At 38.3% G+C, this 19,703-nt stretch overlaps 1 protein-coding gene across 1 annotated transcript in view; it reads left to right on the top strand.

Annotated features, from left to right (window-relative positions):
- Window positions 1-19,703, top strand: part of BMS1 (BMS1 ribosome biogenesis factor) — a 41,615-nt gene that overhangs the window by 5,350 nt on the left and 16,562 nt on the right. Inside the window, exons 7-20 of the mRNA XM_068398453.1 lie at window positions 1,149-1,270; window positions 1,973-2,169; window positions 2,898-3,034; window positions 3,607-4,403; window positions 5,210-5,311; window positions 6,460-6,617; window positions 7,159-7,240; window positions 8,268-8,344; window positions 9,370-9,552; window positions 11,267-11,455; window positions 12,062-12,242; window positions 12,786-12,844; window positions 13,845-13,967; window positions 14,903-15,050. Coding sequence (XP_068254554.1) covers window positions 1,149-1,270; window positions 1,973-2,169; window positions 2,898-3,034; window positions 3,607-4,403; window positions 5,210-5,311; window positions 6,460-6,617; window positions 7,159-7,240; window positions 8,268-8,344; window positions 9,370-9,552; window positions 11,267-11,455; window positions 12,062-12,242; window positions 12,786-12,844; window positions 13,845-13,967; window positions 14,903-15,050 — 2,555 coding nt within the window. The remainder of the gene's footprint in view (window positions 1-1,148; window positions 1,271-1,972; window positions 2,170-2,897; window positions 3,035-3,606; window positions 4,404-5,209; window positions 5,312-6,459; window positions 6,618-7,158; window positions 7,241-8,267; window positions 8,345-9,369; window positions 9,553-11,266; window positions 11,456-12,061; window positions 12,243-12,785; window positions 12,845-13,844; window positions 13,968-14,902; window positions 15,051-19,703) is intronic.

Here is a 19,703-nt window from a genome sequence, read left to right as displayed (position 1 = left end):
CCATTCAGTTTTCACTTGCATCAGATCGTGTAGATAGGTCTTTGGTATATTTTAAATACTTTTGAAACACAGAAAAAAAAATTAAAATAATCCTGCTTGTTGATGATTATATTGAATTTCTGTGGAAAAGAAACAGCATTCCAGCAATTTAACAACAGCTGGTGAATTAGTCCTCTGAGTTCCCTGGAACATTCCTTCTGCTTCATCTCCATGTGTAGTATTTGATTCATGGTCTCTTTGAAACATGAAAGTAATTTTGATGGTGGCTGTGCCTACCTGAGAAATTACCTCACCTTTCGTATTTTATTGCCAGAATGCTTACAGTTACGACTAAAATCAAAGGTGCCTAGAACAAGTGTCTTTCAAAGCTCTAATTAATCAGAAAAAATTGTCAGAGTAGATAGCATCATGCAAAGTCCTGCAAAAAAGTAAAGAGAGGGAAAATGAGAAGAAAAAATATTCTGTAGTCTTTTAGTAGCATTGTTTTAGGTTGCTAGAACTGTTACAGTTATCTCGGTTGTTGGGTCAGTTTTAAGCTGATCAGCAGCCAGAATGTGTGTCCCATCTTCTTCCTTGGCTGTGTGTTTGTGTTGCCTCCCTTGTGCAGTGTAGAAAGGAGCTCTGGAAGGAGTTTCTCCCTCATCTGCCTGAAAACAGCCAATCTTTCCTCTCCCCTTTCCTATGGTAGTTTTTATGTTACTCACTGCCATTATTAGGGAAAAGAAGGTATTGTGTGGCTGCAGCGAATGCATCTTTCAGCTGCCTTGGGGTGGTTATTCTGTTTTCACTCTAATGGCAAAATTGATTTGAGGAGGGTTGTGTGTGGAAAGCATATAAACAGTAGTTAAAATGTGCTAAGAAAGCAGTACGTATTTAGTGAAATGTCAGTAAGTCTTCTGGAAATATATTGTTGAAGATGATTATACAAGTCTTAAAATACCATTTTAAAATATTTTTAAAAGATCTTTTTTTCCATGGATTTTTTTCTTATGATCATTCTATTTTGATTATTAGATTCTGCAGAGCACTCAGTGGCAGCAGTGATGCTGCAATTCTCTTTTCTTAAATTACGTTTTTTTCAAAAGTTACTATTAGGACTGCTGGATATTCTGACTTTTTTTTTTTTTTTTTTTTTGAATGTTGGGTAGAATGGAAGAGTTAACAAACCCAGAAGATGTTCGCATCAATCCCAAATGTGACAGGAAGATATCACTTTATGGATACTTGAGAGGAGCACACCTAAAAAACAAAAGTCAAATTCATATGCCAGGTAATTTATCAGATTCTTAAAACTGCTTTTGTACTGATCTGTGAATAACAACATAGCTGTTGCTATTTTTATTGTGGAATGATTTGTATCTTTAAACTGTATGTTGTAAAATAGATTTTTCACCTTTCTAAATATATGTTATGCTTTTGGAAATTATTTTTAATAATATGTGTTTTTGTAAAAAATAAATCCTTGTAAATAGTTTTGCTTTTAATTGTGCAGTTTTGTTGCAGTGTTAAACACCCTGTTGGCAGGGTCTGCAGTTTTTCAAAGGTGTTTCGCTTTAAAAGGTGCTTGAAGGGCAAAACATACCAACCCACAGTGAAAAGTAAATTTGGCTTATGTAAAATTTCTCATATTCATTGAATAATATTTTAAGTGAATGATTTAAAAGCTTAAATTCAGGAATATTTTAATGATACATTTACAGACCTACTCAGAAAAGTATATTGCTAGTTTTCACGTTTAAAAACAAGCAAACAAGGCGAAAACTTGACAGTATTCTGGTGAACTTATGTATGCTTCTCTAAGTTCGGTGGTAAGGCAGAAGGACTGGATGTTCGATACAGAGCTCACTGTTGATGAATCACTGAATGCTACAATGTTTTGCATTTTTTTTTTAATCTCTTCATGGTGAATTGTGCAAATCTCAGAATTACAACTTTGTGAAAACCTTATTGCTTCCTTTGTCTGTCACCCCAGGTGTAGGAGACTTTACTGTGAGTGATGTGAGTTTCCTACCAGACCCCTGTGCTCTACCTGAACAGCAGAAGAAGCGTTCTTTAAATGAGAAAGAGAAACTAGTCTATGCCCCTCTTTCAGGAGTTGGGGGCATTGTCTATGATAAAGATGCTGTTTATATTGACCTTGGTGGAAGCCATGCTCATGAAAAAGAAGAGGTAAGGGAATGCTGTTGGTGATTTGAATTCTCTTGCAGTGTGTAGTTTATAATCCTTAGAGTCACAATAAGTGTTTAAAAATAAGCTGCTTTAAAATAATCAATCCTTATATATCCATGGTGCGTAATTTATTTTTCTCCCCTAGTGATTTCAGGGGAGGGATAATTTTGTTATCTCTGTGTGAAATATTGTGCAAAACATTTGAAGGATCAGTTAATAATAAATAGCTAAAGTGAGTTTCATAAACTTTCCAAACATCGACTTAAGATTTATAAAAACTCCTGGTACTGGGCTGTTATCACTCTTACTTTGCAGGGCAGGGTGGTTGTGGAAGAACACTTAGAGGATTTGACTGGTCGAAGGGAGAGAGGGGGAAAACATTTGCATACACACAGGTTGAATTCTGCTGTTTTCCCCTGTATTGTGCTAAATGTTCAATATGTTTGGGTCTGTGATAATGTGTGCTTGCTGATACTTGCTGCAGTGGTTGCATACTGTGAAGGAGGCCCTCTTTAATTTTTCTTGGGTTAATATTGTATGCATTCTTGAAATGTGAAGAGGGGAAGGGAGACCTTGCTATTCTGAGAAAATGTTTATTTAAAATGCTTTGGAATTTTTTCTTGCATATGCATATTTCTACTGTTTTAGGCAGATTAATGACTGTTAGCTGTTCGTTAGATGTTTGTTTATTGCTTTAAATGAAAAAGTAAAAAATCTTGGCTTTCCAGGAGGAAGTGAGACCAAATCATGAACTAGTTCAGAGCCTCATCTCCACACATTCAGCCATTGATGTTAAGATGGCGTCAAGCAAGGTGTCTCTCTTCATGGACTCTAGACCCTTAGGTTCAGAAGATGTAGGACAAGAGTAAGTTTTGAACACTGAGCAGTGTTTGAGCATGAATGAATCTCTAATTTCAGGCTCTAATTTAGGAAAAATTCTCAGTAGAGCACAGTTAGTAGAATGTCTTATTGCCTAATTCTTCCTCTTCTGAGACTACTCATGCCACGTGTATTTTGAGATAGGAATAATTGATAATAGAAAAGTTTTGCAAGCAGTATAGTCCTGCCTTTTGGGAATTCCTTGCTGATACAGCCCTAAGTATCATATTTCTGTTTTTCTTTAGAGATTGGGAGAATGGAAGTCATAATATTCAGTAAAATTAATGTATAACTTATATTCATTCCATGGAAAATGAAGAAAATTCTTGGAATTATATACGGCTATAACGTGGATGTATTCTTGAATTAAGAGGCATTCTGTACTTAAAGAACTCCATTGCCTTTTTAATGTTCTCCGTAACCACACTCTATTTTAGGAAACAAACAAACAAAAAACCCTAAAAAATATTTTAAAATATTAACATGAAGCTTCATTGTTTCATTAAAATTTCCTTCTACTTTACCATCTTACCCTAAATGTGATCTTTGGGAAAACAGGTTTGTGATGCCAAAAGAAGAGCGACAGATTGATTTGAAGACTGGAAGAGTACGTCGGAAGGCGTTATTTGAAGAAGAGAAAGAAAATGATGATGCAGTGAGTGATGAGGAAGATGACCAAGAAGCAGCAGCAATGTCTGAGGATGGAAGTGATGGAGATGATGAAGATGATGCTGAGGAAGATAGTGACAGAGAGCTATTAGAGGAAGAGATGGCTCTTGGGAGAGGCAAACGTCTGAAAACAGAGGTGACTAAAGAAGAAGTTGTGAGTGAACTGCCAGCATTTGCAGACAGTGATGATGATCTTGAGATGAGTTCTGAAGGAGAAGAAGGAAAAACTGCCCCTGAAGAGAATGAGATGGAGGAGGAGGATGAGCAAAGGACTTACAAAAATGAAAGCTCAGATAGTGAATTTGAGGCTGCAAGCAAAAGAGTAGCTGAATCTAAGTATGAAATAAATAGTGAAGATACAGAAATGAGATCACAAATCTCAGATCACAGTCGGAAAAGAAAAGCAGTGTTCACTACAGATTCAGGAAACTGCACAGCAGAAGAGGCATCAGAATCTGAGGTTGAAAATTCTTCCCTCGATGAGGGTGATGATGAAGGATCACATGATGAATTAGAAGTTGAAGAGTCAAATGGGAAGGGATTTCTGCACACTCAAGCAAAGAAAGCTGATAGTATTAGACAGACTAAACTTAAAGCTACAGAAGCTAAGGAGGATGATGTGGAGAATCTACTCAGAGAGGAAGAGGAGTATGAAGAAAAAATAGATTTTTCTGCTGACACCATAGGTAGACTATAAATGTTAAACTTTACTGTCCATTTTTAATTGGGTTCATTGTTAAAGGATTTAGTGATTAAATATTATATAATGTTGCTCCTCCAATATATATATAATTGTTATGTGGCAAACTTCAAGTTACGAAACCTGGGATTATCTGCTATTAAGCCTTTGGTTTGCAATCTTGGGTTTCCTTCCTCTAAAAAGGAGATGATTCATTTTATAAAATTCATTGATTCTGCATACATTTCTGTTTAATCTTTATGGCTATGTGAGTAAAACAAATTATGATGCTCTCTTACATTTAGAAAGAATAAAACATTCTTGGGGGAATATTAGTAAAATGTATTAAGTACTTACTGAGCACTGAAACAAGTTGCCCAGAGAAGTTGTGGAATCTCCATCCTTGGAGGTATTCAAAAGCCATCTGGACATGGTGCTGGGCAACCTGCTGTAGGTGACCCTGCTTGAGCGGTGGGGCTGAGCAAGATGACTTCCAGAAGTCCCTTCCAACCTCAACCATTCTGCGAGTCTGTGAAGAAGACATGTATCATCATGAAAATAATAAAATCTATTACTATTGATAATAATATCTTAAAAATTTTGTCCTAAAATTAGGACTTATCAGAAAAAAAATCAGTGATATAGTTTGTTAGCCACAATTTATGTTTCTATGTATATATTCAGTATGAAAAAAAGAAACTATGGGTTGTGTTTACACTTTTTAAGCCTGTTGTGGTCATGTCCTTATTTAAATTGTGTGGCTCCTAATACTTGTCCTTTTTTGGATGTAGAACACATTTTTTCCCTTTTCAGGTGCACTTAAGTGGAAAGAGGACCTTACGCAGAAAGCAGCTCAGGCCTTTCTAAGACAGCAATGTTCAACCCCCAATCTTCGTAAACTCGTATATGGAACAGGTACAAATCTGTTTGGAAGCTTGTACTGTTTTAATATATGGTAGCTTTTTAGCTGTTACTAAATTTGCAAGTCTGAATCTTTGAGTACTGTCTTTTGGTGGGAGGCTTGAGGAGAGTTACTTGACTTTTTTAATTGCTGATACTAGTTTTCACTAATAATTGTAATAAAGACAGTTTTTACTTTTCCCGTAAAAAGCATTTTGAACTCATTTTCCAGACTACTGGATTGTTACTTATGTTTTCTGGTACAACTATTTCCCCCCAGATATTTAAAGTTTGGTCATTTATATAATCATCTCATAGCTATTATGCAAATCCATTGTGGTAATTGATGTGTTTCATAAAGGGCTGTCATTTGTTGGCTGTTTTCAGGAATTTCTGTCTCACAGTGACTGAGAGTGGAATATTCTCTTAGATGTGACTTAGTATTATCATATCTGCAATAAGGGTGTTTGGCAAGGAAAAAAAAAAGGTAGCTCTCTTAAAAGGAAGAGAAAATTGCTACTTATGCAATTTGTCCTGTTTAATTCACAACTTTTCCAGTAGTTGTCTGAGTGTACAAACCTCATCATGCAGAACCTCTGCAGAACACAATGAGAATTTGGCTTTCGTAAACCTTCCACAGTGCAGGAGCGGGAAGATTTGCTGACAGATTCTCAAATCCGGTATTCTTGATTTACAGACTAGCTTAATGTCATTTGTTTTCATATTTTTTCTACTTATGATGTTGAATGAACATCCTATGTTTACTTATTGGGCAATATTTCTTCAGATGATTCCAGTTATGCAAATAGAACCAGATTTCAGGTTGTTCAAAGAAATTTGGACTATGTGGAATTTGTGAAATTAGTTATGTGTTTCTGTATGGAACAATTGTACGACTGAAGTTCACTATGATCACAATGTATAGTATCTCCCTGGTTGCTGCTCACCTTATTTTGTCCTTATGAGGGTATTAATTTAATTCTTACACTATATCAGTGTACCTTTTTCTTCATTTTTATTATATTCAGAACTATTTTTAGTTTTCAGCTTTTTTCCCTCAAACTAGTGCAGGTATTCTGAAACATAAGGCAGAAGAGAGGTTGTTAATGAATGTAGTCCATCTGCTGTGGGGGAAATAATCACAGCTTGTATGTTTCATTTAGCTGTTGAGGATGAGGACCATGAGAGTGAGGATGCAGCTGATGAACTTGGAGGTTTGTTTCGTGTCAGCCGTCCAGACAAAGCATCTAAACAGAAGGCTAATGCTCTTGACTGCTCCAAATTTCTGATAGAAAAGCCACAAGATTGGGATTTAGAAGAGGTAATACCATTGGATAATTGCTTCTGCATATCCTATACTGATTAAGTCCTGGCTGTGTCTCGTGAAGTACTACTGAGCTGTCATTGAAACAGACCTAGGGGAGTTACGGCCAGAATGTCGTATCTTCGGCTACTTGCTGTCATTAGAAGTATTTACTAGCTAACAGATTCCAAGGTCTGTTCTTACAGGAGTGGAAAGTTAGAATAAGTGAAGTTAATGCTTGGCTCTCTTGATTGTTTGGGGGATCATAGCTTGCTATTTATTTACTGAAAAGTAAAAAGCAGGGGAATCATGAGTGAAAACGTGATATAGGGTAGAGACCTTGTTAGTGTAAAGACCTTTGGGCAAGAGTTGAGTTGGTTTCACATTCCTGCTTTTGCTGAGGCATTGTGTAGTTTTGGTAATGATGTCTTGATGTGGAGCTGTGCGTGAGAATATCAGATTATCTCTGAGGTGGTAAAATGTTGGAGGAGTGGGGAACATACTGGAGAATGTTTCTGTTGATGACAAGCTGTAACTGTACAAGGCACTTATTTTGCAGGTTATGAGCAGTATTCGAGACTGCTTTGTTACTGGAAAGTGGGAAGATGATAAAGATGCAGCAAAGTTGTTGGAGGAAGATGGTATGTGTAAGACTTCTAAAAATCCTGGATACATTAATCATTTTTAGGAAAAGTACGACTTTATAGCTACATCTGTAGAATGTTTTGCATTAGTGATGTACTTGCAAATTTTTTCAAACTATTATGTGAAGTATTATACAGATACTAGTATAATTAAACATTGCTGTAAGTCTCTGTACAAACAGTAGGCAAGTGACACATTCTGAAAATTTACTCTCTGAGAAATAGGGTATATATTTTAAATTAGGAAATTGAATCCTTAGTCAACACTTGGCTATGCCAACTTTGAGTGACGTATTTGAGTTTAGCTATTCATCCTCTGTGTATGGTTTATTCTTTTGGATAGTCTCAGTAGAAATAAGCAGAAATTCTTTTTTAATGGGAAGACAAACTGGTCATTCACATTTGGCTGAAAAGCGAGATCTATCTTCAGATGTTTTGGAGGTGGTGTTTTGTGTTTTTTTTTTTTGTTTGTGTTTTTTTTGTTTGTTTGTTTTGTTTTTTTTTTAATTAGGAAATATTTAGAAAATTTTAATAATTGCCTGTATCTTATATGCGAAATGATTGTGGTTTGACAGGCTTCTATAAGCATTTGTTTTTAACTTGAAAATCGTCTGCTGTATTTAAATTTTTATTTTTTTTTTTTTAATTAAAGATAGGAACTTGATTGCTGTGCTAGTGTCTTGTGTCATTAGAGTGTTAACTAATGTGCTGTGTGGTCCTTTGGAATGAGCTAAACTTTATTTGCATTTTGGAAATCATAAAGTTAAGTGTATTGAAAGTAAGAAGGAGGAGCCACTGGAGTTCAGCTGAGAATTTTCAGCTGAAACTGTAGAGAGGGCAGAACAAACTTACAAAACTGTTGATGGGAGGAAAAAATATTTGGGCTGAAACTAATCTACAAAGCAGTTCTGAGAAATACACAGTGCTGAAAATATGAGAAATTGTATGGAACAACACAACAGAATGGTTAACTGCGATATAACAATGATTAACTGTCAGGTGTCTTGGGTGCTTATTGTTGCAGAAGAACTGTATGGAGATTTTGAAGATCTTGAAACTGGTGTTGTGCACAAAGGAAAGCCTGCTGCTGAAGGAGATGAGGTCTGACCTGTAATTGCATGCTCTTTAGCAACATACATGTATATGAATTTCTGATCAAGTGATAGGCATCCTATGTAATAAATTTAGTTTTCATGAATCAATAGGAAAGAAATCAATGGGAACAAGGAAGAAAAGGTACATGTATTATAGACTTTGGAACTTAGAAATACCTAGAATGGCATGTTTTTAGTCTCAAACGGAATTGTTTGAATTACATAGGAGAAGTCACCTCACTTATTTAACAGTAGGTGTCAGGCTTAATCAAGAGCTGGAGGATCTGGAGGTATGAGAGAAGTATTTTAAAACCAAATGTGATCATAACTGTTTGTACTGTGTCATTTCATCTGATGCAGAAGATTATAGAGCTCTGTTTAAATACAACAAATCGTGGAAACTGACACAGTTTCCTAGTCATTCCTTATACCTGTGCAAAAGAGGCTGGTGCAACCAATTTTATGCTGTGACTTGGATATCTTCCAAGAACAGAGCTGTAGTTGTCTGTGACAATACAGACTGAAAAACCAAATTTTTTTTGGACTGAGCAACTTGATGGCTTTGCATTTCATTTATAAAATTGAGGGTAACGGCATCAGTTTGGCAGTTTTCAAATGGTCTGTGAACAAACTTCCTCCTCTCTGGCCTCTAGAGTGCTGCCTTCCAGTGCAGTATTACTCAATGCTATCAACAATTACTTTTTTTTCTCTTTTATTATGTGTGCTTATTTTAGATATTAGACAGATAGATCAATTCTAGGGTCTGTTCCCTGACTTTAAAATAAATGTTAAGTCAATAATTTTCTCAGTGGAAAGGGATATGATTAGATCATGAAATGTTTTGGTCATTGCTGAAGTTACATCTTCTTGTATGAATAACTTACTAATTTCTGTCAAAAATTGAAATATTTTTAAAGTGTCTAATAATTTGCATTATGAAAAAATATTACTTAATAATATATATTAAATTGTTAATCAGAATGGGTTGTCTTCAATGAACTGTTTTACGTTTGATAACTTACTGTTGATTAGTCTGGAAGTGAAGAAGAGGAGGAAGATGGAAAAATGTCCAAACCAGACCCTGAGGAAGAGGAAAAGAAAAAGGAGCGCATGGACAAGAAACGGAAACTGAAAGAAATGTTTGATGCAGAGTATGATGAAGGGGATGCCACGTACTTTGATGATCTTAAAGAAGAAATGCATAAACAAGCGCAGGTACAAGCTGTTAACTTGGCAATTTATCTGGCTATATGTCTTCAAAAATACCCCACAGAGTCTGCCCAAAAGTTTTTTCCTGGAAACACACATGACATTCAGGAGCTACTTCAGAAAGTACACACAAAGAAATACATGCATGCTATTTTTTTTATGGTTGAACTTTTTGGTTCCATTAGCTGGAAAGAAAAACAACCAAGCAAACCAAAAAACTGAAAGCTTAATTTAAATTGACTTTAGTAGTTAACCATATTCTAAATCATGAATAAGTCAGGCTGTGTCATCTAACTTTACCTACTTTAAAGTTTTTAACAATTATCCATTTGTCCTTTAGTGGTGTAACTAGCATGACAGGTCTCAGAAAAAAAAAAAAAAAACCCATGAGAGAGAAAGTTCCCCTCCAGGAAGGGAGGGGAATTAAAAAAAAAAAGGCATCCTTTTCTGTGTAGGAAGGTGAAAATCTTTGTCATACTAATTTGTGTCAAATATTTTCTTGGTATTATTTTTAGTGTGATTTTTGCCATGTTATTAACAGATAAGTAAGTTCTGTGTGGGAGTCTTCTCATCAAACTGTCAAGTTATTTTGAGGAAAAAATAACTGATGACCATTGCTCTGTATGTGTGGTAGGAGTCTTCAGGGTAACTGTATCCAGAATTGGAGGTGTTGATCTGGTTCCAGGCCTTGGTTCTTAGATAAAATCTTGTAAGCTTAAAAGTAGCGTCTGTCTTTGGCTGAGTTGGAAGAACATTGCCTTGCATTGCTGACAACTTCACAGTCTTCTTTTCTGACAAAATCCTGCCCTAAATAGTCATTAAATTAATTGTTACCTTCTTACATTAGCCTCTGTCATAAGTGATCGTATGAGCTCTGATATGCTGATGTACTCACTAAGAGCACTTAAAGCATAAAGAAGGACATTCCAGTAAAAGAATATGAGACAATTTATAACTGTTCCACTTGAGGTCTCTTACAGAAATACATATCAGCAATACTCCTACTGCAGGATGGAAGGGCAAGGATCTCAGACTGGGGGCGTGTGAAGGCTTCTAGAAAAATAAACTTGGACCGCAAGATTTGTTGTGTATCTCAATACCTTGAGAAATGAAATTAATAATTAGTTTGCTTAAACATGGCATCTTACAGGTAGCTGAACATCAGGAGCTAGAACAGGAGGGTGAGGCTTCTGTTTTAGATAAGGATATCTTGTTAAATATTTACACAATATCTGCGTTCATATGGTACAGAAGAGCTTTAAAAGACTCTTGACGATATACAGTGTGAGGATGCATAGAAATATTTTAAGCTGCTGAGTAAGATAGGAGCCCAGCCTTCTCATAAAGTGACACCTTAAAGATCAGGACGTTAACTTTAAAAGGTACTTGGGCATCCAAATCAAAAATGTACTTTTGACAGTTGTATCTTTAAAATCCAAAGTCACCATTATGAAAGGTATATCAGAAGTCACTCAGTCATTTGCTTCTCTCGGGTGCTGTCTTTCAAGCAGACTAACAGGTCCACTTGGGATTTCAAATTGGAAGGAATTCACCGTGGCAGAGATCTTGCTCTGAATAAAAACTCACAAAACCTATTAGATCTTTCCTGAAAGATTTGTATAAATGTTAGCATGTTTTAAATAGAAGTGGCACTGCTTGAACAAGTTGTTAATACTTGAATTTTGTAAAACACATGGTGACTTTTCTCTTTGGCACATAGCTTAATCGAGCAGAATTTGAAGATCAAGATGATGAGACCAGAGTGCAGTATGAGGGCTTCCGGCCTGGGATGTATGTTCGGATAGAGATTGAGAATGTCCCATGTGAATTTGTCCTGAATTTTGACCCTCATTATCCTATTATCCTGGGTGGTTTAGGCAACAGCGAAGGAAATGTCGGATATGTACAGGTATGTAGCCAGAGCTGTGAGTGCGCTTTATATCAGTACAGGTGTGCTTCAGAGTGTCTGGAGTTGTTATTTATTTTCTGTTTATTAAAGATACAGTAAACACAGAGAGAAACCTTCATCTTTGTCTCTTGAATAGGGGATTTGCTTTTGACACAATTAACCGTACAGTAGCAGATGCTGGATTTTTACAGGCTTAATTGGATAATGGAAGAAGAAGTTATTGTTTAATGTTCATCTGCAGAGATGTCTCAGGACAAAGGTCTGATATTGTGATTCCTAAATGGCAAACATAAATTGTACTCTGAGATTCATGGTCTATGGACAAGTGGCTATAGAAAAGTTTCTAGCACATATATATATATATTTTTTAATATAATACTTGCTCATATGCATACAAACATGATTTCAAAGTGAGTGAAACACTGATTAACTTTATCTTTCCAGTCAACCTAGTGTTAATGAGAATGTTCAAAGATATAAAGCTTAGTGATTAAAAAATTCTAGTGTAGATGGAAGTTGCTTTCAGTCATTCCTGAAATAAGGCTTGAATTTCAGAATTAATGTTGTTATCCTCTAATAGCATTGTTCATCTTTTCTTCTAATTAGTTGCGCCTGAAGAAGCACCGATGGTATAAGAAGATACTTAAGACACGTGATCCTTTAATCCTCTCATTAGGGTGGAGGCGATTTCAGACTATCCCCATGTTCTACATTGAAGATCACAATGGGCGTCATAGGCTTCTGAAGTACACACCACAGCATATGCATTGTGGAGCAACTTTTTGGGGTGAGGGCATTCTGGAGTTACTGTAGTGTATCACTTAATCTTTATAAAATTCTCAGGCTTTACAGGATGTATCAGGAAATACAGCCAGTAGCTTTTGGAATGAGAAGTCTTTAGAAAGTTGTGTTCCCCGTAGAGTATAAAATAAGACCAAATAGTATGGGAAACTAGGTGTATTGCCTATTATTTATGAATTATTTGAATGATTTGTGAATTATTTGGCTTTTAATCAAATTCTGAGCATTCTGCTAGATTGTATTGTATCAAAGAGGAACCTAATTTATTGGCTGTGTGCAGAGAGATGCTTGCACACATTATGTGCCCAGCCCTGCAGATGCTTCCGTACATGAGTAACTTCTTGCTAACCATTCCTTTAACTTTTGTGGGCCTATATATGTGAGTAATGGGTTAAGTGCTTTAAAATTTTCTTTGGTTTCATTCACTAAGAATATTTGGCACGTATTTCTAAGCCTTCTGACTTTAAATATAGGCTAGATGTTACGTAATAAAGCTTTTCATAAATTTTTAAATTTAATTTTCTTGTAGGGCCCATCACTCCTCAGGGGACAGGACTTTTGGCGGTTCAGTCTGTCAGTGGCACAACGGTAGGTTTGTTATCACAACATGTTGATTACTGCTTTCCATGGGTCTTTGGATAAAATATATAGGTTTGGGAAAGAAGGCTTATATATAGTAAAGCAGTGATGTTGTAGGAACTGACAAAGTAGGTGGACTCAAGTTTTTGAAAGGTGTATAGTGATGAGATAGCAAACTGGAGGCTTTTTTTTTTTTTTTTAAATAATTTTCATCTGCTTCACTGAAAATGACAAATACTGCTTTATTATTTTCTGTGGAAGGATTTATACCTACTTGATTTTCAGGTAATAAGTATTTAGGTAACTTAAAACCTTTTTACAGGATGAGATACTGATGTTCCTGTTGAAAAGTTTGCCCTCAGTGTGATTTCTCTGCATCTTGTTAGAATGTTTATGGGTATCAGAATTAATTTAAGTAGTGTTAAAAGCAGTATTTATCAAATGTAATCTTTGTTGCATATCTGCTACCCAAAGGTAGATTTATGTTTACATACAATGTATAGCGAAAGCTTTGCATAGCATTGTAACGAGCACGACAGTAATCAGAGTGGTGATTATTATCTACTTCCTAAAATATGCTTTGTTTGAGTCCGATTGCACAGTCATCTTGTTATATGTATTAAAAGGCTATTTTCGTCGTGTGTCCCTAGCATAATATAGTGACTTACAGCAGTGCGCAAAGCACTTCTCCTTTGAGACTTTCTGTCTGAGTAAGATTCTGTTTCGTAAAGAGGACGCAGTGAGGTAGATAACAAGGACTCTTAGATTGCTTCCAAGGTAATTAGAATGGCAGTTTTGAAAATCTCATTAGTGAATGGTAGGAATGTCATGTCAGCAGCACCTCAGCTAGCCTGTACGAAGTCAATTTGCATTTGTCATGCTGTACTTCTGTAAGGGTTATAAATTCTGAACTCAAACTCTAAAAAGCACTGAAATTGTATCAGTGAAATGGTTTCTTCACTGTTCGGTAAATACACATTCATCAGTGTCTTTCATCTCTATGTTTCAGCCTGATTTCCGGATTGCTGCGACAGGAGTTGTGCTCGATTTAGATAAATCCATAACTATTGTAAAGAAGTTAAAGCTAACTGGTTTTCCATTCAAAATTTTTAAGAACACTTGTTTTATTAAGGTAGGTATGTATAGTATAAAACCACATGTAAGGAAGGAATGCAACCTGGAAGTCCATCTGTCTTTCCTGAGGCAGAAGTTCCCCATAATTGTTGCATAGTGTTCTGGATCTCAGTAGCTGCTTGGGTTTTTTTGAGCTCTCTTCAGTGCAGTCTCTAAAGGTACTGAAACTCACTGATTACCTGCCCACAGTGGCAGATACCTCTGGAGAATGTGAACCTGCCCCTGGTGTCATTCAGGCAGTTTGGTGTCACTGAATTTCAGCTCTGGGATCAAAGATGACTTCTAGCAGTGCCTAGGAGTTCACAATTACAGTTACAAAAGTGTTTGGGGCAGGAAGTGTTGCAGAAGTGAATTTTCATTGACCTTCCAGCTGTCCTTAGTTGGGCTTTCAGGCTCAGGAAGACGTTAGGTTGTTCTGCATTTGGGGCAGTAAGCAACTAAGCTTACTGATCCTAACAATGAAGCACTCAAGTATTCGCACTAAGTATACACAGAATTTTTCCTGACTTCCTTGTGATTTATGAAAGAAGCACAAACCTTGGAGAGCTATATCGTATTAGAGTCTCACAGCTAGAAGCTTAAGGCAGTTTACTTGCTTTTAAGGTATGCTGTGTTCTAGCAAATGACTTTAAAATAGAGAACTGGACAGATTCTCTTCAGTATGTTCTGGTTTAGAATTTTAAATGTATATACTTAATGCTAAGAAGCCTTGCCTGTCGTATATGACTCTAAGTAGATTACGTTTTAGTAGCTTACCTTAAAGTCAGCTCTGTAGGTTTTTCGTATGATCAGCACTCTTAGTATAAAGACGTTATGTTCTTCCTGTTTCTTTATAAGATATGCTTGTGGGAATTACTTACGTTTTTGTGGCCTACATAGGTCACAGAGAGAGACTAAGCATCTTGAATGATGGTGGGTAATTTACACTTTCAGGGAATGTTTAACTCTCAGTTGGAAGTGGCTAAATTTGAAGGTGCAGCGATACGTACTGTGAGTGGGATCCGAGGACAGATCAAAAAGGCCCTCCGAACTCCAGTAGGTGCTTTCAGAGCAACATTTGAGGACAAGTTGCTGATGAGTGGTAAGTTGCACTTTCCATGTAAGTTATCACACAACTTTCATCCTGCTTCACAGATCGAAAAACTGAGTCTCAGAATCTCTGGAATCTGATAATTGAGATGTGAATTCAAAGAGCATGAAATATCTGGTGAGATGCAGAATGAAATTAAAGTAGTAGTACATTTTATGTTGGATTTCTTTCAGTTAGAAGTCATATAGCATGCTTATGAAGAGGTTTGTCTTGGAGACCTGTTTCTCTGAGTGTTTTAAAATGTTTTGCACAGCATGGTATGCTTTTCTTGAACATGAAGATGAATTGTATTTAGCAGTGCAAGTGCTAGAAGGACATTTTCCTGAGAAATCCAGAGAGTGGCATTGTCATTCTAGTTAACTTTTTTCCCCTAACCTTTTGGGGCAATTATGCAGTGGATAGGGGTAAGTGATCTGCTATGTTTGCTGAGCGTCACTGTGATGTTGAGAACATGAGTTCATGCTTATTTGGGTTTATATTACCTCTGTTTTCCTAAACCCACAGAAATTATGGATGCAAAATAAAAGCAAGTTATATCTTTTATAAAAATAGGCAGAGGAAAAGTAAATTGTTTTGTCAGTAATAGCAGAGGCACAGATACACGTATGAACTCTGTTGCTAGTTCTTTAACTGAATATGAATAATGAATAGGGTGGTATTCAGCTGGCTGCTCTTCAGGACTATGTACTGTTTATGACTTTATGGGGTTTTGCAGAGTCCAAATGTACAAATAGTTGCATTGCTTTTGCCTAATGTTGAAGAGATTTGATGCATATACCAACCACAATACTAACATGTGATCTAGATATTAGTTACCTATTCTGTTCAGGCAATCTTTGCTTAGAGTGTGGATGTTGTGAACTATGTTGTTATGAGCTGTCACGGTTTAAAGCTGGGCTGGCGATTAAACCTGCAGCAGACGCTCTCTGTTAACCCTCCCCCCCCACCCGAAGGGAAAGGGAAAGGGAAAAGGGAGAGAGACTTACGGGTTGGAAAGTTAAAACAGTTTTAATAAACCTATAATAATGAAAAAAGAGTATAATAATAATATTGGAATAATCAAATATATACAAATATATATACAAAACCAAGATCGAGCTCCCCCGATGTCGGCAACGTCACCACCAGCACTGCAGGGCAGGCTCCGGGAAGGCCCAGGCTGGGCCTAGCGACGGTCGAGAGCTGGATTCAGGGATGCACAGATCAGGATCGGGGGCAGCAGGAAAACAGACGGAGTCCTCCTTGGACACCGGCCATAGCAGAAAGAGCAAGAAGAGCCAGAGTGCGAGACCCTCGTGATCCCCCCGCTTTATACCGAGAATGACGTGTATGGGATGGAATACCCTCGTTGGTCAATTTTGGGTCACCTGCCCTGTCTGCTCCCCCCTGCAGCTGCGACCCCCCTTCGGCTTTTCACTTGTAAGCATTGAGGAATTCAGCAGTGACCTTGGTTTCTCTAAGAAAAAGTACAGCAAGAGCCTTACTGCACAACATCCCTACCGGTGCCTCAGCGATAACTACAAACTTCGAGCGTTATCAGTCCTGGAAGCAGACACTGTCTGCAAAACATGTAGTTAGTTTCAGAAAGTGCAGTTACTTAGAGGAGACTTAGCTGAAAGTAAAAATCACTGAAGGGAAAATCGGCCTGGTTTAGGCCAAACCAGGACATTCCACCCCTTATTCCATACCATTCACGTCATACTCAGATCACCATTAACTTTTCATTTTAAAATATATACAGATAACATTAGTTTATGATTCATCTTTATACAGGAAAAAAAAAAAGTTCATCAAGTTCATTTAGTTCAGGATTGTGGGTTTCCATCTGGCTAGGAGTCTCTCAGGGCAGGAGAGATGGTATGAGCTTTGTGACAGTTTGTGCCCACGGGTTGCAGGTTAAAGATGTCAGTCTCGAGGAGGTCACTGGACGCCACTTGCAGCTAGCTCTGGTCTCGTCACCACTGTCTTAACCTGAAAAACACTTATGAACACTGTTAGTATTATGCAGCAATTAACATCATGCAGTTCAGAATTAAGTATTCTCACCCAAGATCAGATCACCTTCAGGGACACATCGGACTCCACCATCCTGCAGCATCACCCACCAAGTACATCCAGGTCCTTGAGCAAAAGCAATCCCATGAACGGGTTTACCTTTGCCCGTAGCAGGAAGAACCCAGACAGTTTTTCCCAACAGATTCCTTTCATGCACCACAGGGACTTTATCCCCTTCTACTGTATGTAAAAGATCTGACTGAGCAGGGCCAGCTCGGTTGATAGATCCTCTGGTGTTAACTAGCCAGGTAGCTTGTGCCAAATGCTTATCCCAGTTTTTAAAGGTTCCACCCCCCATTGCTTTCAGGGTAGTTTTTAACAGCCCATTATACCGTTCAATTTTCCCAGATGCTGGTGCATGATAGGGGATGTGATATACCCATTCGATGCCATGCTCTTTGGCCCAGTTGTCTATGAGACTATTTTTGAAATGAGTCCCGTTGTCCGACTCAATTCTCTCTGGTGTGCCATGTCGCCACAAGATTTGCTTTTCAAGACCCAGAATAGTGTTCCGGGCAGTGGCATGGGGCACAGAGTATGTTTCCAGCCATCCGGTGGTCGCCTCCACCATGGTAAGCACATAACGTTTACCCTGGTGGGTTTGAGGGAGTGTGATATAGTCAATTTGCCAGGCCTCCCCATATTTATATTTCAACCACCGTCCCCCATACCACAAAGGTTTTAACCGTTTGGCTTGCTTAATTGCGGCGCATGTTTCACAATCATGGATAACCTGTGCAATAGAGTCCATAGTTAAGTCCACCCCTCGGTCACGAGCCCATCTGTATGTTGCATCTCTTCCTTGATGACCTGAAGTGTCATGAGCCCACCGAGCTAAAAATAGTTCACCTTTATATTCCCAGTCCAAATCTATTTGGAACACTTTGGCAGCCTGATCCGCTTGTTGGTTGTTTCGATGTTCCTCAGTTGCCCGACTTTTAGGTACGTGAGCATCTACATGACGTACCTTCACGACTAGTTTCTCTAGCCGAGTAGCAATATCTTGCCACAGTTCAACAGCCCAAATAGGTTTACCTTTACGCTGCCAGTTGCTTCGCTTCCACTGCTTTAACCACCCCCACAAGGCATTTGCCACCATCCATGAGTCAGTATAAAGATACAGCCTTGGCCACTTTTCTCGTTCAGCAATGTCTAGAGCCAGCTGGATGGCTTTTACCTCTGCAAATTGACTTGATTCACCTTGTCCTTCTGTGGCTTCTGTGACTCGTCGTATGGGACTCCATACAGCAGCTTTCCACTTCCGATGCTTTCCTACAAGACGGCAGGATCCATCGGTAAACAGGGCATACTGCTTCTCATCCTCTGGTAGTTCATTATATGGTGGGGCTTCTTCAGCACGTGTCACCTCCTTTTCTGGTGGCATTCCGAAGTCTTTGCCTTCTGGCCAGTCCATGATCACTTCTAAGATTCCTGGGCGATTAGGGTTTCCTATTCGAGCCCTCTGTGTAATTAATGCAATCCATTTACTCCATATAGCATCAGCTGCATGATGAGTAGTAGGAACCTTACCCTTGAACATCCAGCCTAGTACTGGTAATCGGGGTGCCAGGAGAAGTTGTGCTTCAGTACCAATTACCTCTGAAACAGCTCTAACTCCTTCATATGCTGCCAGTATCTCTTTTTCAGTTGGGGTGTAATTGGCCTCGGAACCCTTGTATCCTCGACTCCAAAATCCTAGGGGTCGACCTCGAGTCTCCCCTGGTACTTTCTGCCAGAGGCTCCAGGTAGGACCATTGTCCCCAGCTGCGGTGTAGAGCACATTTTTAACATCTTGTCCCGTACGGACTGGTCCAAGGGCTACTGCATGCACAATCTCTTGTTTAATCTGTTCAAAGGCCTGTCGTTGTTCAGGGCCCCACTGAAAATCATTCTTCTTTCTGGTCACTTGATAAAGAGGGCGTACAATCTGGCTGTAATCTGGAATATGCATTCTCCAGAAACCCACAACGCCTAAGAAGGCTTGTGTTTCCTTTTTGTTAGTTGGTGGGGACATAGCTGTTATTTTGTTGATCACCTCTATCGGGATCTGGCGACGCCCATCTTGCCATTTAATCCCTAAAAACTGGATCTCCCGGGCAGGTCCCTTGACCTTGCCCCTTTTTATGGCAAAACCAGCTTTCAGAAGAATTTGGATTATTTTCTCCCCTTTGTCAAAAACTTCTGCTGCTGTATCACCCCACACAATGATGTCATCAATATATTGCAAATGTTCTGGAGCTCCACCCTTTTCTAGTGCAGTCTGGATCAGTCCATGGCAAATAGTAGGACTGTGTTTCCACCCCTGGGGCAGTCGATTCCAGGTGTACTGGATACCTCTCCAGGTAAAAGCAAACTGTGGCCTGCACTTTGGTGCCAAAGGAATAGAGAAAAATGCATTAGCTATGTCTATAGTGGCGTACCACTTGGCTGCCTTTGACTCCAGTTCGTATTGAAGTTCTAGCATGTCTGGCACAGCAGCACTCAGCGGTGGCGTAACTTCATTTAGGCCACGATAGTCCACAGTTAATCTCCATTCTCCATCAGACTTTCGCACTGGCCATATAGGACTATTAAAGGGTGAGCGAGTCT

This window comes from Nyctibius grandis, chromosome 4 (genome assembly GCF_013368605.1).
Source record: "Nyctibius grandis isolate bNycGra1 chromosome 4, bNycGra1.pri, whole genome shotgun sequence".
Classification (NCBI taxonomy): Eukaryota; Metazoa; Chordata; class Aves; order Nyctibiiformes; family Nyctibiidae; genus Nyctibius; species Nyctibius grandis.
This window is presented reverse-complemented; position numbering and strand designations above follow the sequence as displayed.